The sequence below is a fragment of the Dipodomys spectabilis genome, unplaced genomic scaffold, assembly GCF_019054845.1.
Source record: "Dipodomys spectabilis isolate Male_0828 unplaced genomic scaffold, ASM1905484v1 ptg000019l, whole genome shotgun sequence".
In the NCBI taxonomy this organism is placed as follows: Eukaryota; Metazoa; Chordata; class Mammalia; order Rodentia; family Heteromyidae; genus Dipodomys; species Dipodomys spectabilis.
Genome location: NW_024870696.1, coordinates 19,512,356 through 19,537,524, shown reverse-complemented (window position 1 = coordinate 19,537,524; position 25,169 = coordinate 19,512,356). Strand labels below are relative to the sequence as shown.

Here is a 25,169-nt window from a genome sequence, read left to right as displayed (position 1 = left end):
GGCCTCCACCCCACCGAATTCTGAAAACACTTTGTTTAAAGAGCAACCTGATCTTCTGATGTTTCATGAGGATACTTCAGACAGTCCTGACTTTCTCAGACTCTACTTTTGTACGTCCAATTCATACACTGCCTCCTCCTCCTTTCTTCCCCTCCCCCCCTCCCTCCCCTCCCCTTCCACGTCCTCCTCTCCCCTCTCCTCCTTGTCCTCCCTTCCCCGTCCTCCCCTTCCCCCTCCCCCTCTCCGTCCTCCCCTTCCTCGTCCTCCCCTCCCCCCTCCACCTCTCCTCCCCGTTCTCCCCTCCCCCCTCCTCCTCTCTTCCTCGTCCTCCCCTCCCCCCTCCCCCTCTCCTCTCCGTCCTCCCCTCCCCCCTCCTCTTCTCCTCCCCGTCCTCCCCTCCTCCTCTCCTCCCCTCCCCCCTCCTTCCCATCCTCCCCGTCCTCCCCTCCCCCCCTCCTCCTCTCCTCCCATCCTCCCCTCCCCTCTCCCCTCCCCCCTCCTTCCCATCCTCTCCGTCCTCCCCTCCCCCATCCTCCCCGTCCTCCCCCTCCCCCATCCTCCTCGTCCTCTCCTCTCCCCTTGGCGTCTCTCGACAGTCTGGTTTTTTGCTGTGGTTTTCAGAGTTAACTTAGTCTCCATGTTTGCCTTCGTCTTCGAAAAGCCTCGACGTGGGACGCGGGACACGCTTGCACCTCGCGCCCCGACCGTCCCGCCGCCCGGGCGTCGCGTACCCGGGGTGCGCGGGAACCGGGGGGGGGGGGGGGGAACGGGCGGGCGTGCGCGGGAGGCCGCGCGCATCCCCAGCCCGCTCCCGGCCGAGTTGCCCGGGGCCCGGAACCCCGAGCGAGGAGGCGGAAGCCCTCGGGTTTTTGCAAGAAAGTAGCCAGAGTGCCGGGACCCGAGACCCCGGGCGGGAGGAGCCGGGCCGAAGGCGGGCGCTGCGGTCAGCCAGGAAGATGCGTGCGAGCGCGGGGCGGGGCGGGGCTGGGCGCGGCGGGGCGTGGCCGGCCTGGTGGGGGGGGGGCTCAGGTTCGGAGGGGCGTGGCTGGAGGGGTGGGCGTGGCCGGCGTGGTCGGCCTGGTGGGGGCTCAGGCTCGGAGGGGCGTGGCTGGCGGGGTGGGCGTGGCCGGGCGTGGTCGGCCTGGTGGGGGCTCAGGCTCGGAGGGGCGTGGCCAGCCTGGTGGGGGGGGGGCTCAGGCTTGGAGGCGCAGGGGCGTGGCCGGGCGAGGCGGGGCGTGGCCGGCCTGGTGGCGGGGCTCAGGTTTGGAGGTGCAGGGGCGTGGCTGGCGGGGGTGGGCGTGGCCTGCCGGGCCGGGATGGGCGTCCCGTCCGGGGCGCCCGCACAGTGCATCTGCACGTGAACGCCGCGGTCGGTCCCGCGGCCCCCTCCCGCGCCCCAGGCTCGGCGCCAGCGTTCTTGGGGGAAGGGGCTAACCCGGGTGGAAACTCCGGTTCTGTTCGCAGGCTATCGCCCGCGAGGCCGGCGGGAGCTGCAGGTGTCGGTCCGGAGAAGCCGGAGGAGCGGGGTCTCCCCGGCGGGGAGCGCGCGCTCCGGGACCCCGGCGGCGGCGGCGCCGCCCCTGCCCGCGGCTCCATGCTGCTGCCGTGGCTGGCGGGACTCGGGGCGGGGGCGCTCGCCCTGCGCCTGGTGCAGGGACTGCTGTTCCCCCACTTCTGGGACGACCTCCGGTTCCTGCTGAAGGTGGTCCGCCTCGGGGTCCGGCTGGAGCTGTACCGATGGCGCGGGGAGCCGGTCACCGTGCTGGACAGGTTCCTGAGCCGGGCCCGGGAGCAGCCCGGGAAGCCGTTCCTCGTGTTCGAGGGCGCCGTTCACACCTACCGGGACGTGGACCGGAGGAGCAGCCGCGTGGCCCACGCCTTCCTGCGCCGCTCCTCGCTGCGGAGGGGCGACACGGTGGCCCTGCTGATGAGCAACGAGCCCGACTTCGTGCACGTGTGGCTCGGGCTGGCCAAGCTGGGCTGCGCCGTGGCCTTCCTCAACTGCAGCCTCCGCGCCGGGCCGCTCCTGCACTGCGTGCGCGCGTGCGCGCCCGCCGCGCTCGTGGTGGGCGGAGGTAGAGTGCGCGCGGCGCGGGGGACGCGAACGGGCCCCGTCCGACCTCCAGAGCCTTCTCCCCGCCGGGTTCCTATCTGATACTGTGGGCTGCGCGGTAAAGCGCGCTTGCCAGGGGCGCAGAATAGTGTTACGGTTCTAGGGCAGTGGCGGTGCGCTGCCCACCTCCCCCGTCACTCCCGAGTAGGTGGGCAGAGACGAAGGGAAAAATCACCGCGGGGAAGAGATCCGCGCTGTCCACGGGGCGGGGGGGAGGTAGGGGAGTCCCTGCGGTCCATGGGGCGGGCAGGGGGCGGCACCGCTCCTTTCTTCCGGCCCCTGCACCCCCCTGCATCCCTGCACCCCTGCGCTTCGTGCATAAGAACTCCAAGAGACCCAAACCTGGCCAGTTCTAGGTTGCGGGAGCTCTAGCGGTGTGTTTTGCTTTTAGTAAGAAAGTTACCTTGACTTCATTTCAGATTAACTTCTGGCTTCCAGTCATCAGGCTCTCAAAGATGATTGCAAAAGGGACATGTTAATCTGAGGTGCTCGACGTCCCAGTGGGCGCGTTCCTGCCCAGACCCCAGGGCTGTCTTTCTCTCTTACTCTTGCTCTCCTCCCGGGGGTTATTTTCATTCTTGCAGTTGAGCTTTATCCTTGCCTTTGGGAATAGCTTGGGGTTTGATGACAAGTATTGACACTGAACTATCAGTAAAAGTCTTCGGGTTAGTGGCCCAGTTAACCAAGAAATTAGGCATATGGGCTGCTCCACAAAATGGAATTGAAGTAGGACAAACGACACTTTCTTTGGGTACAATCTGACTGGTTTATAGCCCTTCTTCTTCCATGAGAGGGGAAAGGGTATGAGGGAGACGATTCCTGGTAAGAATCTTTATAAAATATTTAAGCACTTTAGATGAATAAATATATGCTAATATCTCTTAAGGAGTCTTAGATTAACAAAGAAGTATGGAAAAATAATGTATGTTTATACTCAATGATTTACAGCATAGAATTTTCCAAGAAATAACCTTTATTATATAATATTTGGATGGGACCAAAAATCAAGTTAGTGTTCAGGAAAGGAGTAACCCCAGGCCTATTACCCTTTCTAGTTCTCTTTGTCCTTCATCTCAGCACTGGGCTGATAAAGTGGAAAAAGTTTCCTGCCTGAAGCACTGATTTCATCTTAGGTCTACAGGAATGAAGGAACCAGGAAGTGTCCCTTTTGCATCCTCTCCGAGGAGACTAACTACATGTTTACTGCAGTGCTCCATTAGCAATTAGTAAGGGGAACAAAAGTCATACAGAATCTTGATACTGTAGTGTGAATGCAATAGGAAAAGTTATCAACTTTCTCAGTGCCCCAAGTATGAAATGATAGTTATAAACAGGTATCTAAAAATTATATACTAGTCTGCAATCTCCTACTGTGGGATTTGAAAGTATTTTATTTCTTAACTTATTTTAAAGTATTTTAGGTTCTCTTTCATGATAAATAAAAGCCTATGTCTATACACACGCAGCAGTGTATACAGTTGTAAACTGTTTTCATGAGCTGTTGCACTCAGATTGTGCGGTGCAAAGTTCTGGTTAAAAATCAAGCCCTTGTACTTCTGCAAATCATGTTTAGTCATGAAGGCAACTGCTTTTTAAAGATCAAAAGGAAAGGTTAGATGAAAAATAAAGATTTTTTTATGTTTGACAGAAAGTATTATGCATCGAGATACATAAAGGAAATATCTTTTACAGACTTACTCCTATGATACCCTCCATAGTTTCTAGGGAATTTCAAAATTTATACTTGCAGTGACTAAAATGGCCTGTGTTTGATATTTTGTTTCCATCTTAGGCTCAGTAGGTGAGACTCTGACCAGAAAGAAACAATTGGTTTTACTATTTCAAAAGTGCACAAAATTAGATAGAGGATTGAGTAGGATGTAGTGGCTTGGATCTATCCCATATCAATAAAAGAAGTATTCAATAAATCATAAAGAGACAATTTTTGAAAACAATTTTATAATGGACAATATACAGAATAGCTCTTAAATTTTAGGTAGTGGAGTTTGAAGTCCAATATACCTGAATGACAATAAAATCGCTATCATTTATTAGGTTATCAATTTTCCTAATCTCCAATTGTCTAAAAAGTCCTCAATGATGATTTTCTAGGAGTGGACATAATCCATACTTGCTAGGTTTCATGATTATTAATCAACTAATGTTTATTTTTTAATGAAGCCGGCACATTATTCACACAAATTTGATTTCAGGGCTTGACATGAAATATTAATATCTGTATTTTAATATGCATGTCTTTAGGATATTGTTTACTTAAGCATTAAGTGGAGTCTGGATCTCACAGGAGTATAAATGGGGTGGGGAGGGTGTGAAAGGGGGTGAAACTTTACATATACATATGGAATTGAATCCTTTGTACAATTAATATATGCTTAAAAAAAAAAAAGAAAGAAATAGAACCATAAAGTTGGGTGTGATGGTGAATGCTCGTCTGTAACCCAAGCATTCAGGAGGCTGAGATAGGGGTGTGTGTGTGTGTGTGTGTGTGTGTGTGTGTGTGTGTGTGTGTGTGTGTGTGTGTGTGTGTGTGTGTGTGTACCAGTACCAGAGCTTGTGTGTGTGTGTGTGTGTGTGTGTGTGTGTGTGTGTGTGTGTGTGTGTATATACCAGTACCAGAGCTTGAACTCAGGGCTTCATGCTCTCCACTTCTTGTTGACAACTACCACTTGAGCTATGTCTCCAGTAACATTTTACTGAAGATGGAGCTTACAGACTTTCCTGTTCAGGCTAGCTTTGAACCTTAATCCTTGAAGTTTTAGCCTCCTGAGTAGCTAGCTAGCATTACAGATAAGTCTTGGGGTGATCATTGCAAGTTCAAAGCTACCCGTCTCAAATAGAAAGAGAGAAAGAAAGAAAGAGAGAGAGAGAGGGAGGGAGGGAAGGAGGGAGGGAGGGAAAGAGAAAGAAAGAAAGAAAGAAAGAAAGAAAGAGAGAGAGAATGGAAAGAAGGAAAGAGAGGGAAGGAGGGAGGGAGAGGGAGGGAAAGAAGGAAGGAGCAAGCAAGAAGGAAGAAGGAGGAAGGAAGGAAGGAGAAAGAAAAGAAAGAAATTGCTGTGACTTTCAAGTTTCATTTGCCTATTTCTCTTGCTTTGCCTTCTAGATCTTCTCGGGAATGTGGAAGAAGTCCTCCCCAGCATCCCCAAAGAAGTCAGTGTCTGGGGCCTGAAAGACTCTGTTCCTCCAGGCATGACTTCTCTCACACAGGAATTGCGCGAAGCCCCAGAAGACCCTGTGCCTCGCAGCTACCACATCACCTCAAACCTCAAGTCTACTTGTCTTTACATTTTTACCTCTGGAACAACAGGTATGTTCCAATTCTTTTTCAAGCTTAAAAGGAGCACCACATGTTTTCTGCATGTTAAACAATTGAGAACTGCCTGAGAATACTTCCCTGCAAGATGGAGGTTCTCAGACGCAGCGCATTCAAGTGTGGATGGAAAAGTTTCTCTGGCTTGGCCAGAGTCTCATTTGGAAAGGTTTTCTTCATGTGCTGGAACAATGAGCACTTTCAACATCTGAAGAACTCCGCCCCGCCTCCTTCTGCAGCCCCTAATATCTAGCCAGCTTCTTTGGCAAGATTTTTGCTGGTTTCTCTGATTTTCAGATTTCTCATACCTGAAAGGAAAATATTTTAATTTAATAATAATTTAAATAATTTAGAGAATTCCTAATCCTCCTGTATCAAAACAAATCTGTTAATCTACTTGGAAAAAAGTCCTCCTTATTCCTTTGTAAAGTCTAGCCATGGCTATATTTTAAGCACACGTGGCCGGATTTTTTCCTAGAATGATTAGATCATATGATGAAACCAAAGGACTGAAGACATCCTGGGTTTGGAAGAAGATACAAAGTAACTAACCTTTCTTTTCTTTTGAGGGGTAAACAATAATAATAACAACAAAAGAATAATGAAACTGAAAATTCAAAAGACCTGTTTTAACTTCAATTTTTAAGAGAAACTGAACAATATTAATAGTAAGCTCAATGGGTTTGGTAATTAGTTTGAAGATGGTTGTGAATGTGATTTAGGTATATTACAATATCCTATTGCTAGTTTTTTGTGCATAGGTAATTTTGTAAAGAAAACAAGTCCACAAGTAAAATTTAGTACTGGGGTTTGAGCTCAAGGCCTTGTGTTTGATCAGTTAATGCTCTACCACTTGAGCCACACCTCTATCCCAGCATTTTGCTGATTGACTGGAGATTAAGTCTTTCAGACTTTTCTACCTGGAGTTGACCTCAAACTACTGTCTTCTAAGTAGCTACAAGGACGGGTGTGAGCTCTCAGTGCCTGGCTCCATAAGAAAAGCTCTTCCTACCTTTAACTCAAAGAAAAACATGCAATTCCTCGGTGTGATCTCTTTTAAATTAGAGAGTAGACTACATTTTAAGAATACAATTAGGGCTGGGAAGGTGGCTCAGTGGTAGAGTGCTTGCCTTGCATGCATGAGGCCCTGGGTTCAATTCCTCAGCACCACATAAACAGGAAAAGCCAGAAGTGGTGCTTGGCTCAAGTGGTAGAGCGCTAGCCTTGAGCTGAAGAGCTGAGGGACAGTACCCAAGCCCAGAGCTCAGGCCCCAGGACTGACAAAAATAATTAATTAAAATAAAAATACAATTAGAACAACTTTAATAGATGAACTGGACATGCTAATACGTGTTGAATTATCAGTATAAGTGTCTTTGGAAGACAGTATTTTTTTTGTATGTTTGTGCTGGTCCTGGACTTAAACTCAGGACCTGGAAGTTGTCCCTGATCTTTCATGCTCAAGACTAGCATGCTATCACTTTGAGCCACGGCTTCATTTCCCATTTTTCAGTATTCCCATTTTTTTAAATTGGAACTAAGAATCTTACAGACAATCCTGCCTGGGCTGGCCTTGTACTTCAGTCCTCCAGTCTTGGCCTCCTGAGTAGCTAGGATTGCAAGCGTGAGCCACCAGCTCCCAGCCTGAGAATAAAAATTTTTAAATAATATTCTTTGAAAACTTTCAACAGAAGATACTTGGCTAGTTTGTCTTTACAGTTCTCATCTTGTTAAAAGTCAAAAAGTTCAATAAAACAGTCTTCAATTCTCCACAACCAAGAGAATAGGCTGGAGTAGATCTAAAGCTATAGGGATTGATGCCTTTGGACAAAAACCAGAAAGCAAAAGCGTTACTAACTTGATATTAAAGTTACATAGCACAAAGTCAAAAAATTGTAACAGTTTCAGTCATTTTAGAGAAAAGTATCATACTCCCCCTCTTTTGCTTTCCCAGAGCAGCTGCATTACATATGATTAGGCTTTATGTTTTATACGCCTCTCCCATGAGTAACTTGCTAGATAGTTGGTAGATACTTACTAAACATTATCTCCTGGCTTGCCACCACCAAAGACCAGGATTTTGTCTTTCATGGCCATCTGTTCCACCACTATGTTAAAGAGTTGCCCTGAGCCAAGACCGTCATTCTCTAGGAGATCCTTGACTGTAGGAAGGTTTGGAGGGTGTGGCAGGCGAGACACAAGGATGTGGTGAAATCCAATTGCAAGGAACAGGAGGAATTTATTATGGAAGGTGTTGGAGGGGTGAGGATGGGAGGTGCAGAAAGTCAGCTGGTAAGTGGGTAGTGACTCGGTGGACTGTGGAACTCTGCCATTTTTTAAGGACCATGGGCATTATCACTGAGGTTGTCCTAGGACGCTATGGGGTTGGAGATGGGCTAGATTAGAGCAAACACTTTACTGACATGACTCTGGAATTGACAATTTGGTTTATTTTAGTCAGCAACTATGAAGTGTTCCCTTTTGGGTCACTGACATGAGGAGCAAAGGACTACATTATAATCACATTGGGAAGAATCTTCACTAACAAGTGGATTTGAAAAAGTTATATTATGCAAAAATGGATGCCTGGATAGCAATTCTATTAAAGAAATTTATGCTACTCACTTCTTCCTTAGGGGAGACACTTAACAAGACCCATTGTGCATATAAACGACATACTGAATTGAAACCCTTTTGTACAAGTACTTAAGGTTAATCAATATAAAAAATAGAGTTCAATTGAAAGCAAAACAAAAAAGAAAACAATTTGCCTTTAGATACTGGAAAGGTAACGTGTATTTGTCAAGCCTGTTGTTTTTGGCCACCTCTTTGCCAGACATTCCTCCATTCTGTTTCAGTCTTACTGTCTTTCATTCCTTCAAGTCCTCACAGACTGATGTCTCTTTTCCTAGTCTTACACAAGAATGGCAGTTTGCAGAATTGTAAATTAGGGATTTGAAGGCATACTCTATTATCCTTGGAGTTCCACTATACATGCTATCAAATTCTTTGCCTTTCTGATTCGGTGTCCTTTATTCAAACTTTTCTTCTTCTTTTGTAACTTTTTAATCTTTCATGACTCTCTGGTAGTTTATCATACCATGATGACTGCTAATGGGCTGGTCTTATTTTTCTGGGAAATTTGCAAGCCTTTTCAGTCTAGAAACTCATATCTTGCAATTCTAGGTACTTTGTAAGTTAAAAATACTGCATCTTTTCTTTGTTTTTGTTCTTTTGGTTTATTCCCTTCTTCTGTTACATTTGTTAGTTTGTTAATCCTTTCATCTTTAGTACTTCTATATATTTAAAGACTTTTGAATTAAATTTGTCTTCCGACTCTGTATATTACTCTTTGGGGAGCATTTAAAAAATATTTTTGGCACTTCATTGCCTTACATCTTTCAAAATAACAATACTTTTTTGAAAACTTGTCTCTATCATATCTGTTTTCTTTAACATCTTTTTATATCTTTTGGTGTATGTTGATCTCCATCTTTTATGCTGGAGAATTTTCTAAGTAACAGATAATCTTTGTCAGTTTATGTTTAAGTGATGTTAAGGACCAGAGGAATGGCTCAAGTGATAAACCATGTAAGCAGTTATAAGCAGAAAAACGTTGAGCAAGGGCCTAAGCCCTGAGTTCAAACCTCAGTACTGGCACACAAAAAAAGTGAAGCTCATTAAACATAAAGCAAACATAATTGTGACTAGAAACCTTGTGTATCTAAGTGGAACTGACCTACTACTTGATTTCATTACCCAGAATGTCTTTTGAGACACTAACAATGTCTTTTAGCTTTTACTTATGTGCTATTTGGGTTCCTCTGATAAGAAATTTGAAGAGCAAATCTTACAAAGAGAGGTAGAAGTCAAGTATTTTTCCTTCTCTGTTTTTTTCAACCTTCGGTCTTCCTGATGTTTCTAGAAGTTAAATTTTTTTCTCCAGAGAATAAATATCAGGCTTACAACTAAGGTTGAGATGGTAATCCATGACTCAATTGTTTCTTAAGCAGAACTCCTGTGAAGCTACTTGCTTATAGTTTCAGGTTTATCTTCTCCTGATCCCCATGTCTGGCTGGGCCACTGCTGTTTTGTGATGGCAGAACCTCTTCCTCCTGCCTTCACTTTAAGCATCACCATCTTGAGGCAGCTGAACCATTCACCGTTCCTTTAGCTCTACTGTCTTCTCCAGCCCCTCTCGCTTTGTCTTGAGAGCCAGGTCCACGTACAGATGTAGCCTGTCCCTTCCAGTCCTGCCATTGCTAACTGCACTTAATGAAGCAGCCTTGAGGATCTTTAGGAATGGAGGCTTAGGCTGGCCAGAGCAGCCACTATGAACATAAAGGAAGAAAACAAGATCTCCGCCTACCAGGCTGTGCCTGCTGGAGCCAGTGGCCAGTGCCATCCAATCTGTTTTGATTTCATCTTCCCCTTCTTCCGACAGCTTCCTTCTTTTCTCCAACCTTACACACAGACTCCCCAAATCTACCCCTGCCTCACAATTGTCATTCTTCTTGACTGCATCTACCCTTTCTCCTAACATCCAACTCAATGGACATCTCCCTAGTCTTTCTTTCCTCCTGGGTCCCATCCCAATGACCTACTCAAACCAAGGGATATTTGGAAAATCTGAGCATTAAGAAAGCATGACAGGTGGGGCACCAGTAGCTCACACCTGTAATCCTAGCTACTCAGGAGGCTGAGATCTGAGGATCACGATTCAAAGCCAGCCCAGGCAGGAAAGTCTGAGACTCTTATCTCCAATAAACCCACTAGAAAACCAGAATTGGTGCTGTGGCTCAAGCCATAGAGTGCTCGCCTTGACTGAAGAGCCCAGGGACAGTGCCCAAGCCCAGAGTTCAAGCCCCTTGACCAACACACACACAAAAAAAGAAAAGCAAGCAAGCCTGACAGTTTAGAAGATGCAAGGACTCTAAAAACCATCAAGAGAAGTATTTCTCTAAGTAATCTCCTCAAAGAATGAAATAAAAATTGAAAATGGGCCTTTATGACCATGTAAATTTGAGAATTCCCACTTATACACATTTGGTATTTATACAAATACCAAAGTTTTTGGGCTGCTTTGCTGTTGGGATCTGTCATGAATTAATATGATTCCTAAGTACTTTAAGTAAAATACCTAAAATGCAGTTTTATTTATTCTTTCATTCTGTTCTTTCACATTTTAAACTCATTTAAACTTTTTCATTTGTTAGACATTTCTTCTTTTATAAAAAAAATCTCACAAGTACTTTTTACAGTCTATACTAAATTAGTGAAATGATTATCCACCTAAAAGTTCTAAATAAGAAAGGAAAATGTATCTAAAAAGTAATTAATGGTGCTTTAAATGGGTGAATAGCTAGATCTATCATTCTTTCCTTGATAAGCTTCCAAGGGAAAAGTTATTATTTTAAAAGATTACTCAGAGCTGAGGCCCAAGGATGCTGTAGAGAATAGGGTAGAATCATGTCAGGGAATGGCTTTGAAGCAGGAAAGGCATAAATATTTGCTGTTCTGTATGAAGCGTAGAAAGACATTGATTCTTAACAGCCAAGGTTCACCCAGTTCTCATTAGATATTTTTTTTTAACGTATTCAAATATTTAATAGATGTCAAATTGGATTACTTTACTTTTGTTTACATTTAGAGTAGAGAAAAATTTGTCAGTGCATAGAGCCAATATCATCTTGCAATTTAAACATATGTGAATTCTAATGTCAGCTCCCAGAGTAGACAGTGAAAGTACATTGATTTGTCTTTGTGAGTTTCGCTCTTCTTTCTCTCTCTCTCACACACACATTTTTTCTCTTTCTCTCTTTTCAATGTAGAGGATACACATGAATAATGTATTCAGAAATGTCCTTGATAAACTTAGATAAAAATTGGATTCTAGTATGTATTATAATGTGTAGTATATTTTCAAAAATTAGCAGTTCAACTCATCTACTGTCTTAATTGTAAACGTGTGATTTTCATCGCAATTCTGGCATTAGTTATGAGGATGTTATACTCACTAAACTTCCCTCTTTTTCTCTGTACACCTATAGAAGACTCAATATGAGAGTGTTGCCCACTTCTTTTTATTTATTTTTTTAATTTTATTTTATTTTATTTGAGAACATACTGTACATGGGCAGGATAATGCATACATTTCTTACCAAGCATTGCAGCCTCCTCCTTTGTTTACCCTTCACCTCCTTTCCCAGCCTCCCCCCTCCCCCCCCACCCAATCATATCCCCCCTCCCCCCCCCCCACACCGACATTGTAAAGCTGGTTTTGACATGACATTTTGTACTTCTCATTGTTGCAACAGGTCCACCTGAATCCTTAAATGACTTGTTTGTCCCCGTCTCCTCCACATGTTATACTGACATCAAGTATCTCATTAGATATTTTTATATGTGATCTTGAAGAGGAAATTTGAAGATAATATCGATGTTTGAGTGACAACAAACTCTTTCAAGTTGTCAAATTCCAGCTATTGGGAACAGCTTCAGAGACCTACTTTGGAAATATTTATAGATAGATTTTTACTTAGGAAAATAGGCAAGGCAATGCCTACTTCACATGTGCAATCCGATTGGAACTGGTTAACAGACACGGAGCACACAGTCTGCCATAAAGTATCAGGGCAGGTACAGAACAAAGTAGACTTGACACTTGCTGATAAGAGCGTCTAGAAGTCACTATCAACTGTGGTTCATACCTTGTTTTCCTGCTGCAACCAAAAAGCCTGGGAAAACTTTGGCTTATAGCGATAAATATGTTGGACCTAGGGAGAGAATGATATCCTATTCTATGTAAGACTATGGTCCAGTTGTCTATAAAGTATAAGTATAAACATTTTGGTTATAGAAGACCATGTTATATATTATAGAATATATATATATATATAGAGAGAGAGAGAGAGAGGGAGAGAAAGACAGAGACAGAGAGAATATATTACAGAACCAGAGAAACAGGCAGTGAAGCAGAGAAACTGGGCTATAAAACTGAGACATTAGACATGAGAGTATATTTTAACACAAGATTCTACTCCTGCACAAGCCAATAATAGTAGGACGTATCCAAAGTCTGGGAGACTTATTTTCAGGTTAAGCACTTGATTTCTAGAATAGGGAAATAAAGTCGGTTCCAGTGCATCAAATTCTCAAGAGCCATTGGCTTTAGGAGCGAGATCTCGCTGGACTGACTACTAAGTGGGCTGAGTCAGTACATGGGATATTGACTAGGCTAACACTTCAACAATTTTCTTTCTTTCTGTTTTGTGGGTTGTAGGGCTTGAACTCTGGGCCTGGGCACTGTCCCTCAGCTCTTCAGCCTAAGATGAGTGCTCTACCACTTGAGCCTCAGCACCACTTCCGGTTTTCTGGTGGTTCATTGGAGATAAGAGTCTCACAGACTTCCCTTCCTGGGCTGGCTTGGAACTGTGATCTTCAGATCTCAGCCTCCTGAGTAGCTAGGAGTACGGGTGTGAGCCACCGGTGCCTTTCTTCAACATCAATTTTCTGCATCTCATGATTCATTATCCTTCTGTTTGCTCCTCTGGCATTGGTCTCAGGAAATCTTAATGATAACCCTTGTCACTATATAAAGCCAGGCAATTTCATTGATGAGACAGATTTGTTTGGTTTTGTTATACTTGGGATTGACCCCTAGGCCTTGTGCTCAGGAATGCTGAGCAAGTGAGGGAGATATACAATGGGAACTTCTGCACGGAGACATTCTAAAAATACTAGAATCCTTCCAGTCACAGAATATGATTGGAATATAGTTAAATCTAATACATAGTTCAAGAGATGATACTTGTCAATGTGACAGTAAGTTGTGTTCCACTGTAAGGAACTATCTGTTAAAATACATAAAACTACTAACATTTAACCATAAACATGCCAATGTCATGTTAGTCAACTTATCTAATTAAGACTTGGATTTGTGGCATTGATACTATAAATGCAGAAGACTTTATGACAATATGAAAAAGATATCTGGTCTACAATATGCTAAGTAGCAACAGCAAGATGCAAATTCTTTTTTTTTTTTTTTTGGGTCCGGTCACGGGGCCTGAACTCTGGGCCTGGGCACTGTCCCTCAGCAATTTAGCTCAAGATAAGCACTCTACCACTTGAACCACAGTGCCACTTCTGGCTTTTTTTTTTCTGCTTATGTGGTGCTGAGGAATCGAACCCAGGGCCTCATGCATGCAAGGCAAGCACTCTACCACTGAGCCACCTTCCCAGCCCAAGATGCAAATTCTTTCTATATTAATTACAACTGTAAATCATTATTAAAAGTAAGTTGTGTGTGGAAGAGTAGATGGAAAAGGGAAAACTGTGCTTGGCTCAGAAACACATGGAACAATTTCAACATTGTATCATATGACCCTATTTTCAGTAATGATTGTATTTTAGGACATATTAACAAGACAAAAAGGATGGCTCACAATGGAGAGTCTTACTTGGGGCTGGACTTGTTTTCTGGAAAACTTATTTCCAATATAACTGAGATTTGCATTGTGATTGATGTCACTGGCTAGTGAACACTTTCAGTTTTGAGATATTTATAGCATGTATGGCCCTTTAAAATTATGTTATTCCAAATTTTTCGTTTGATCTTTCTGGGTAGATCTAAGATTATAAAACTTAATTCCAGCAATTGTCATTTGCATGGCTGCTTTTCTTTTCTTATTTTTATTGTAAAGATGATCTACAGAGGGTTTACCATTACATACATCAAGTAATGAGTTCATTTCTTTTTGAACAGTGTTACCCCCTCCCTCATTTTCTCCCAGTCTTTCCCCTCCTGCCTCCCCTCTGTCTAGTGAGTATCTGCTGAATCAGTTCACCCTGTGACCCACAGTGTCTGGGCTTGCCCTTCAACTCCCCAATTCAGATAAACTTACATACAAGACAGAAGGTACAGAAATCAGTAACAGTGACAGAAGAGGGAAAAAAAGAACAATAAAAGAAAAACCAAGAACCACAAACAGTACAATTAAAAAACCCTCGTTTCCATTTCTTGTGGTTCACTTTGATACGCATCATTTTATATGATCATATGCTTTTCTTTTTAAAAGCCCCTAGCATGATGTACGTTGTGTCAACTGCATATGTAATTGAAAGTGGCATAGCTGTTCTTTCTGCTTCACATACACACATTTATGGCATAAAATAACAACTGTGTTTTAGAGGAATGATGAATATTCTGAGTCAAGTATGAGTGACTGTGGCCTGGAAACAGATTCAAGGTACCGTGAATGGCATGGGGAGATTATGTGAAATTTTGTAGCCACAAAACAAGACAGGTCATAAATGACTACCTGAACAAATATGTAGGAAATAGGTAGGAGACTATGTGGGGAGATTTTTCCTGTAGGTTTTAGGTATTGTCATACAGCTTTCTTAATATACATCAGGTTGATGGAGGCCACAGGTTTGCTAAGCTTAACCATATAGTCCAAGTTTTGCCTCATAGTCATGAGAATGTTAGCTTAGATTACATGGCTAAAATAAAGCCCTGTTTTTCTAAAGCTTCTGGTAGCCCAAGATCATTTTGTCTCTCTATGTACAACCTTCAATTTCTCCATAATCACACCAGTTTACTAGGCCTAGGTCAAACAGTTTTCAGGGTCTTTAATGGAGATATCATTTCTTCAGAAAGCTTCACATCGTTGTTTTTGTTGGGGGGGGGGTGGTGGTGGTGTGTATGTGTATAACCTTTTCTTTTCTTGCCCTCCAGGTCTACCAAAAGCAGCTGTGATTACTCAGTTGCAGGCGATAAAGGCTTCAGCTGGACTGTGGGCTTTCGGTTGTACATCTGAGGACATTGTATATATAACCCTGCCTCTCTATCATAGTTCAGGGGCTCTTCTAGGCATAAGTGGTTGTGTTGAGTTGGGTAAGTTCTTCTTTTCTTTTTGTTAAGTTTTACTTTGTGTAATCATTTATAATTAGAATCTGTGTTCGTCAACCTTCAAAACTACCAGCAGTTTTGTGAATGTGAGCATTGCATAATTATACCACAGTATTTACAGAAGGGAAGTAATCATGATATAGTGAAGTAAAAAAGAATGAATGAATGCTGAGAGTTAGTCATTTGTTTGGAACAAATTCATTGTCTAATGATCTGTATGTTTGCATGGAAATCCAGGAAGGAAGAAAAATGTTCCTAAGAAAAGGAAATGAATTTTTTACTTTTAGAGAAGCGACATTTTTAATTTTTCAAATCATTTTTTTCATGAAATCCATTTAAATGGGAGATGATGAGATGTTTTTGATAAATGTGTATTCAGTACATAATGTTTACATTCCGTGAAACATATCTATCCCCTCAAACATTTAGCATTTCTTTATGGTCAAAATCCTCTTTTCAACTATTTTGAAATTTACATGATCATTATCTGAGTAATAAATAGCAAAGATCTTCTTGTCTGTTCAATTATAATTTATACCTGTTGATCAACACTCCCCTCTTTATCCCTCCATCCTGCTGATTAGAAGTAATAACATTTAGCGTGAATAAAATACAACAGAAATAGTACCTACGTAGTGTTCATTTATGTTTGTTTACAGTGGTAGAGGCCAGTGCTTCGCAATATTATTTTCACTATCTTGTTAGCATCTCTTAGTTGTTGTGACATTTCTAAACATACACACCACATATCCCGTCAACCCCAACCCTCTACTACTGTCTCCCTTTCCTACCCCACTTCTTAAAACAGTCTGTCTGTTTTGGCCACAATTCAGCTTCGTTACCCTCTCTCTGTGTCCTCTCCCTCTTGCGAGGAACTCTACTACTTGTAAATCTTCTACTTATTTTGGCTCTTGCTTTCATCCCATGTATTGCAAAAGGTAATATTTGCTGTGAAAGGATGGCTCTATGGCAGAAATATTTTTTAAGTTATTGGGCAATAAAACCTACATTTTTAAGAAAGCGTGGTCTAAACATAAGTTGATGATAAATTATAAAAGCTCAGGAAGTGAGCAAACATGTTTAGACAAGAACAACATGGTTTGGATTTCATGTTAATTCATCCCATGAGGTTTTCCCCTAGTTCCTGTTTTGCCTTTTCTCATAGGTGCCACTTGTGTGTTAAAGAAGAAGTTCTCAGCAAGCCAGTTCTGGCTTGACTGCAAGAAGTATAACGTGACTGTGTTTCAGTATATTGGAGAACTTTGCCGCTACCTTTGCAAGCAACCTAAGGTAAGAGAGAGCATTCTGCAAGAACTGAAACCATTTATTTCTTACATTCCATATTCTTCCAGAACAATTTAGCTGAGATACAAAGATGTCTGTCATACACCAAGGACAAATAAGTAGAAAACAATCACAGAAAATACAGGGAGGGGTCTCCAGGAAAGTGCTAGTAATATGCTTTGTTCTATCCTAGCAGGACAGAGCAATCCATTTCAATCTGGGTCTAATCAGATTTTCTATTGTGAAATCAGATGCACACTGTGTTTACATAAATCAACCATTCCAAGTTTAAAGTAATCTTTCTAAAAACAACTTATAGCACTGGTTATTTTTCGTTTATATAAACGATTGCATTAGCATATCTTTTTGTTCTAGTTTAAGAAGAAATTTAGCTTTGAGTTACTCCTTTTCCCACTTAGAGTGCTCAGTCATTTGATCGATTGCCACAACCCAGGAAATAGGTAAGCAAAGAGGTTCAAGAGCCTGTAGTTTATGGGTTTGTTTGCTTTCTTTTTGCCTTCAGCAGCTATTTTCCTTTCTCTGGTCTTGTATCTTCTCAAATGCTTATTTTTTTCTGCATTCTGATTTCATAAACATTCTTGAAGTTGCAAAGAAGTTAATCAGGTCAATGTCAGTCCCTTCATAAATGTCGGTCTAGGATGTCATCCCATGGGGACTGAGCAGCAGACTTCTGGCTGTTCAGACTTCGTGGAACAACCAACAATTCTAATCACGCAACCTCATTTATTTTCTGTTCTAGCTTCCAGTGTGTTCTTTGGTAATTATCTGGACTAAGTTAATTTTCTAAATTAATTTTCTAAATTAACTTAGTATCTTTAACATTAGTTGAGGACTAAGTTAACTTAGAAAATTACCTTAAATTAACTTAGTCCTTAACTAATGTTAAAGATACTTTTAATGAGGTTCCATGATGATAAATAGCACAGGGCACAGTAGGTGCTACCTGACGATCTCATACAGCCCTTAACCCTGAATAGTATCATAAGCTTTTCTTGAAGAGTTGTTCACTCAGTTATATAATAAGAAATGGGTGAATACATATACTTTTTCCCCTAAACTTCTGTCACTTTAGTAATGCTATGGTCAGTCTTCATGCAATATGGCCAGTAGGAGGTCTCAAAAGAGAAAGGAAACAGTAGGTAATATATATTCTTTGTAACTTTTTAATGGTGCATTTCAGGATTGCTCCTCAAAGTAGTTGGAGCCATTTAGAATCCTGCTGACATATGGGAATGTGGTCATTGACAGTGCTTTGTCAATACAGTGTGCTGTAATAAATGACGGCCTTTTGCCTATGATCCAAAGAAACAGGAAGCCCACAATGTCTCCTGAAAAGTCTCTAAGAAACAGAAAGTAGAGGACAAGCAGTCCAATGTCCCAGACTCACCCTTTCAAATATTGGGAATGGAATCCAATTTGCTTAGGTTTCTCAATTATGTTTTATTTGAACACCAAAAACAAAAACAAAGCCTAAACTGTTCTCCTTTTTGGTTGTGTGCTGGAAGTCCTGGAGATTAAATTTAGGGCTTTCCCTTGTAAAGCAGGTGCTCTACCACTTGGGCCATTTGGATGGGCCCCATGCTAGTTTCTTTGAAGTTCGTTGTACAAGTAGGTTTTCGTGCTTTTGCCCAGACTGTGGTCCTTCTATCTCTTCTTCTTTAATAGTTGGGATTCAGTTTTCTTCTTTCTTAAATTAGGGAAATGATCATTTAATTATAACTTCTCAGACTAGAAGCATACATGTATTAATTTTCTCTGCTCATATTATTGGAAACGTAGGATGATTTTCTAGCTGTATTAGTCTTTAAAGTCCATCTGCTGAGTCTTTTAACTCATTTATCTTATTTATTTTTAACTTATTTATCTCATCTATTTTAACTCACTTGTTTAACTCATTTATTTTAACTTACTTACCTCGTTTATTTTAACTCATTAGCTCATTTATTTTATTATATCTGTTTGGACTCTCACTTCACAAAATAAAGCTACTAGTCATTTATCGTACTGGCTATATATTACAGTGCTTCCCTTTGAATTTTTTAATGAAATGCAACACTTTTTGTTCCTATTTGGGTTTATCTCACACCAATTTGGGGAAAATATATAGCTACAAAGAACTTAAGAGAATTAAGATCTGAAAATAGAATTCTTGAATGCCTTTTAAATGAATTTTAATGTCCATTTTTTATTCTTCCTAAACCTCCTTGAAGAAAAGACAATGTTTATGAAATAATCTCTATATCTTTAATTTACCTGAATGTAATTTGAGAATGACAAAGAGCTTTTCCCAATATAGCTTTTCCCAAAGGAAAACTTGACAATTTTTTAAGCAGAGAAACATTACTTTACCTAATATCCTTTTGTTGATTTACACGGAATGAATATAAGCAGTTCTTGGCATTGGAGCGCAGGAAAAGAAGCAAGTCATTTGTTAGGACATACCCATTCAAGGTGAACTTGCTTTTGTGCTACCTCATAGTCTTTTCCATGGCCTTCTCTTGGAGGGAAAACCCAATGTCTGCTGTGTAGCCAGCTCAACCATGGATTCAGGAAGGGCCAAAGAATGAGTAAGTGACACAGCCTTACCTCAACCAGATGATCTCAGAAACCATGGTGTGAAGCTCTCTGTGCACCCATTTAGAAGAAACCTTTTCCCTGCACAGTGGCTCACAGCTGTAAACTTAGCTACTCAAGAAGAAGGGGAAGATCACAATTCAAAGCAATTGCTTTGGGAAAGAAATCACCATTTGTAGCAAGTGGTCCATAAATAACAGCTCCTCTAACAATTACATCTGGGTAATGGGGAGTGTGAGTTCAGCATGGTCTCTTATGGCCTGGACACAGACTCTCACAGGTCTTCTTAGACCATTACTTATGCCTTTAATTGTCCTGCTGAACTAATGACAGGATGCCCAAACTCAGGTTTCAGGTGCAACAAAGGCTTTTAGTGGTAACTGGAGCCCATGCTGTCTGAGACTTAAAAAGCCTTTCCTTTAAAATAATCTCCCATCCTATTCTTCAAGAGGTCCTACCCTCTCCCCGCACCAATCTTTCCTGTTCAGAACAAGAGAGGCCCGTGTGTGTGTGTGTGTGTGTGTGTGTGTGTGTGTGTGTGTGTGTGTGTGTGTGTGTGTGTATGTGTGTTGGTTATATTCAGGGCCTCAAGCTCTTGTAGGCTTTTTTGTTCACAATAGCGTGCTCTACCATTTGGGCCACACTTAAAAAGTCCAGCTTTTTTTGCTGCTTAATTGGAGATAGAATCTCAAGGACTTTCCTTCCCTGATTGGCTTCAAACCATGATTCTCAGACCTCAATGTCCTAGGCTCCTCGGCTAGAGTTACAGTTGAGAGCCAAGGGCACTGGTTATCAGCATTCTCTGCCATCCTGTTTTGTTTGCTGTTTCTTTTGCCCATTCTGTAATACTTGACTTGGTACCTAGATGGGTTCTGTGTACAGTATTGTCTGCAGAGAAAGCCAGCTGATGGAAGGCAATTTCTTACTAGATACACAGGGATACCCGTGGGACAAGTTGGCGTGTACAGGTTTTAGGAAAAGAAGTGTTGAAACTCAAGATGGATGGATTTGAACCCTAACATACGTTGTTATGTTTTAGGAATGCTTTTTTGGAATGAGATCATTTGGGCATTAAATTGCCAGTTATGCAAGGCTGAAGGCAGATGTGGTTTGCTGGTTTTCCCACTATGAATTTATGCTTTTACTGGCTTTCCCTTTCCATGTGCCAGCAAACCTTCTCAATTGGAAACAAAATTACCTGAATTTAGACAGAAACTCTCACTTCTCCTAGGCATCTAAGGAGGCTAATCAGCCTGAGTGGAGCCTGTGTTCTAGAAGAAAGAAACTTTGTTTCCAGGAGGCCATTGTTGACCAGGGAGGTGGTAATTTCCTTTCAACCCCCAGATAACAGCTCAGCAAAGCGCTCTGTCAAGAAGCCAGAGCCTTGGTTAAAGTCAATGCCTCTTCTTTTTGAGGGTTGTCATGTCAATCTGGTTGGAGAGCCAGCAGGAAGGAAATATCTACTGCAATCCAGGACCTTGGGGTTTCTCTTTACTGGTTCAGCAAATTCTCTTTTAAAGGGATTTAAAGGGTATGTATTGAGATATGATTCTCCTCTCTCTCTCTTCATCTCCCTCTCCCTCTCCCTCCTTCTCCCTCCATCTCTCCTTCCTTCACTCCTCTTCCAACTTCTCTCCCTTCCTCCTTCCCTCCCTCCCCTCTCTCCCTCTCCCTTCCTCCTCTCTCTCTCTCTCTCTCTCTCTCTCTCTCTCTCTGAAGATATGTATTGGGAAGTAATTTACTCTCTCCCCCTTCCTGCCTCCTTCTCTACCTCCCCTCTGGTGGGGGGGGGGGGGGCATACATGTAAGCATGGAACAGAAATAGTATAAAGGATTCTGCATAGTTTTCAGATTGATCATGTAAAGTGTAAAATAACAGTATTAGAAGCTGGTTGGATGGCTTCCTATAACTGCAATCATGGGGACCATCTTAAATACAATAACCGTGTACTTTTGAGTCATTTTAGAGCTGGTTTACTCCCTGCCCCCCCCACACACACACATTACACTCCACTCCACTTAGTGCCAGGCTCTACATAATAGGCACCGCTCTGGCCACTAATCCTCAGCAGTGAGAGAGACCTCAGAGGTCTTTGCAAACCATTAGTTTGTGTTTTGAGCTAAATGGCAAAGGAATGGCCAGGCACCAGGCCTTTGCCTCCTGAATGCATGTTTTAATGTTTAAATCCTGTTTAGTGTACGATCTCTCTTCCTTCCTTCCTTCCGTCCTTCCTTCCTTCCCTCCTACCTCCTCTCCCCCCTTCTCCTCCCTCTTGTAAGGTCTCACTTTTTTATTTACTCTGTTTCTGTCTTTGCTTTTGCTCTTGGTGAGGAATTCATTTTCTTTCACTTCTTCTATCTTTGCTGCCCATGTTCTAGTTCTGTGTGTGTGTGTGTGTGTGTGTGTGTGTGTGTTTGTGTGTGTGCTTCCATGTCTTTCCTTTGTGTGGATGCACGCATCGTTATTCTGAATTCATTCATTCATTTAATTGTGTTCATGCTCATTTCCAACATAGCTTAGACAATACCTCATGTTAAGTAGCAAGTTCATTTTAGGAAGAATAAAACAGAAAAGAAATTTATTTTCAAGAAGGCTTGGTGGAGACATAGAGAAGGATTTTCTATATGGATAATACCATGTGTTATCCATTGGGGATGATGTTGACACGTTTCACAGCTTCTCAAAGCCAACTCCTTCAAAGCCAAGCACAAGTTCCACTCCCAGTGTCTTGAAATCCCAGGGTGACTTTTCAAGACCTTTCTTACATCTGTCATTCCTTTCACTCTACTGTTCTCTTCTGTAATGGATACTTTAACTCACAAATGAAGCCAACCCCTAGGCCCCTCCCACTGCCTCAGGGGGATAGGGTCCTTTCAAAGGGGGACTTATTAATCGAAAGTGCAGGGGACTTGGGACTCTAGAGAATCTTAATGAACTATTATTATACACACTATCAACTGATGGGACAATTAACCAGATGTTACCTAACTAGTGTTAATATGTAGGCTTTATGGATCATGTGGGACAGAGCTCAGCCCCAGGATAATAAATATTATGGGCTCTTTTGGGTTGGGTGAGTCTCACCAGGACTTGATTCTACCTAAGTATCTACAAAACAGCCAATATTATTTTCCAATAAACAGACATGGCTACTTTTAATTGTTTATTTGTAAACAAGGGCAAAGGAGGTGTACTGGAGGTGGTGCCTGTAGGCTGTGGTGTGCAAAGACAGAGAGACTAGATTATGGTGATCACTAGGTCAAGGTGACGGCTGGATTGTGGGGTGTCGGTGACCACTAGATCACAGCAGCCCTTTCTAAAACAGAGGATGCCTTATCTACCACTTCATGGAACCAGAGCAGTTCTGACCTGATCCCTACTGCCTGCTCCTACAGGCATATTGGATATTGTTTACATGGCATGGAGCTAGCCTTGGATTTTTACTAGTATTTTTCTGTATAAAACCCTAGCACTAAAAAAAAAAAAAAAAAAAAAAAAAGTAGGAACCAGGTGCCAGTGGCTCATGCCTGTCATCCTAGCTATTCAGAAGGCCATGCTCTGAGGATCATGGTTCAAAGCCAGCCTGGCCAGGAAAGCCCATGCGACTTTTGTCTCCATCTATCAAAAAAAAAAAAAAAGCTTGAAGTATAGTTCAAGTGGTAGAACACAGCCTTGAGACAAAAAGCTGGGAGACAGTGCCCAGTTCCTGACTTCAAGCTCAGAACCAGCATTAAAAAAAAAGAGAGAGAGAAAAATCTTGGGATTTGTTTTGCTTGAAGAGAGCAGTATTTTATGACACAACTCTTGGATGCTTTTCAGGTCAGGGATGAGTTTTAGCAAGTATCAATATGTGTGAAATATGTTGGCAGAAACCACTGGAAAGATAGTTTCTAAAACAAATTTTATAAATTTGCATTTGTATATGCTGTAGTTATATAAAATTAATAGATAAGACAACATCCTAATGATTCAATTGCAATAGAAAGTTAACTCATTAAAACTAGGATCAAGACTTTTTCCATGAATATCACATGTGCTTCTGTAGCTCTCTAGATAGCTTTAATCTCTTGTCTTATCCTTTAAGAGAAAACCCAGATTATGCTTGAGGAGTCTGAGCAAAGATGAACTGACTCATAGATTCTGTGTGTGAACATAAAGTATGTTTTGATGCTGAAAGACACACACGAAAGAAAAATGGTATAATACAGAAAAAAATAAAAGTTAAAAATCTATAATCTCACCATACTAATATTATCACTATTTTAATTATCTGGATCTATAGATTGCAAATTACAATTGTACATCATGCAAATACAAAGTATTTTCTGGATACTGTTCTCAACTATTGACAATTATTCTTCAAACACAATTTTCTATGATTATATGATTCTCACATAACAATAGTATAATTTATTTTCTCATCCTCTGTTTTTTGATTGTCACAGTTTTAATTATTCACCATTATAAATAATGCTAGGCTAATGTCTTGTCTATGGATCTTTACATTTCATGTGGGATAATTTCCTGGAAAAAAACAGAGTTATAAGTAACTTCATAACTTTATTACCTGTTTAAAATATGCATTCTAATTCTTATTGGAGAGTTGGCTACCTTCTCAACAAAGACTATGAATTTTCCTTCAAAATTTCAATCTACTAAGAAAGTATGATGTATTTTGTAGATTTGATTGACTTTAATTTCTAAGAAGGTGAATGCCATTTTATATTCTAATTACATTTTGTTTTAATTATTAAGAGTACTATTTTTGATTTTACATTTAAGTCTATTCAGCATTCACTTCATAATTAAATATTATTCTGCTCTTGTTAATAGTTTATGATTAAAATACTTTCTAACCCATAAGCAACAGTAATAATAATGATTCAAACATTAACTTCTTTCATTTTGTCTCGTATATAATGAGTTTAGATTTCATGAAAACTTAATTTTAACTACATTTATTCAGATTTGAAAATGGAAGGCCTGATAAGGGAAGAGATGACACTGTCTAAAAAAATGTTTTTATCTGACTTATGTAACTACAACCCCTCTATACATCACCTTTGTGATAACAATAAGTACATAAATAAATAAAATTATTTCCAGTGGTGGGGCTGGGAAGGTGGTTCAGTGGTAGAGCACTTGCCTTGCATGCCTGAGGCCCTGGGTTCAATTCCTCAGCACCACATAAGCAAAAAGAAAAAAGCCAGAAGTGGCGCTGTGGCTCAAGTGGTAGAGCGCTAGCCTTGAGCTGAAGAGCTGAGGGACAGCGCCCAGGCCCAAAGTTCAGGCCCCACGACCGGACCCCCCAAAAAAAAAAATTATTTCCAGTGGTTCTGAATAGGAAAAAAAGGGCGAAGGAGAACAAAGGCGTGTTAGGTAGCCCTCAAAACCCTCCCCCACTGATGGTTAACAACAAAATTCTTCATTTGTACTAAAAAAAAAAAAAAAAAGAAATAGAGGGCCTAAAAATTAAAAGCCTAAAAAATTAAAACATCTTCAAGTTGACTTCAATTTATAGGAGCACAAAATACTCAGACAATTCCTAAAATCTTCCTTTGAAAGATGACAGAGAATCTAAATATGAGCATCTCTGAAAGGCTAAAACATTGTGATTTATATCACACAATTTCACAGATTACTGATATAATTACTGAAAGTTATCAATAACATTATTTAGTAATCTTTACATCCAGTGCTAATTGCTACACATTGAAAAGATAACCTGATGATAATTGCAATAATATAATTAATTGCATTTAATAAGATTCATTATTCTATATAGTTCTAATTTATTCACATCTATACATACATATACTTTATATTCGTGCATATGTTATGTAAATATGCCTGTGTATATCAGAATATTATTTATGTGTTACATATAATTTTAATAATACATCTTATTTGCTGTATAATATCCCTGAATCAG

General features: G+C 41.4%; 1 protein-coding gene across 1 annotated transcript in view; it reads left to right on the top strand.

Moving 5' to 3' along the window:
- Positions 1-1,594: 1,594 nt before the first annotated feature.
- Slc27a6 (solute carrier family 27 member 6) overlaps positions 1,595-25,169 on the top strand; it is a 36,797-nt gene continuing 13,222 nt past the window's right edge. Inside the window, exons 1-4 of the mRNA XM_042674418.1 lie at positions 1,595-2,075; positions 5,235-5,438; positions 15,184-15,342; positions 16,523-16,647. Of these exons, the coding sequence (XP_042530352.1) occupies positions 1,595-2,075; positions 5,235-5,438; positions 15,184-15,342; positions 16,523-16,647 (969 nt within the window). The remainder of the gene's footprint in view (positions 2,076-5,234; positions 5,439-15,183; positions 15,343-16,522; positions 16,648-25,169) is intronic.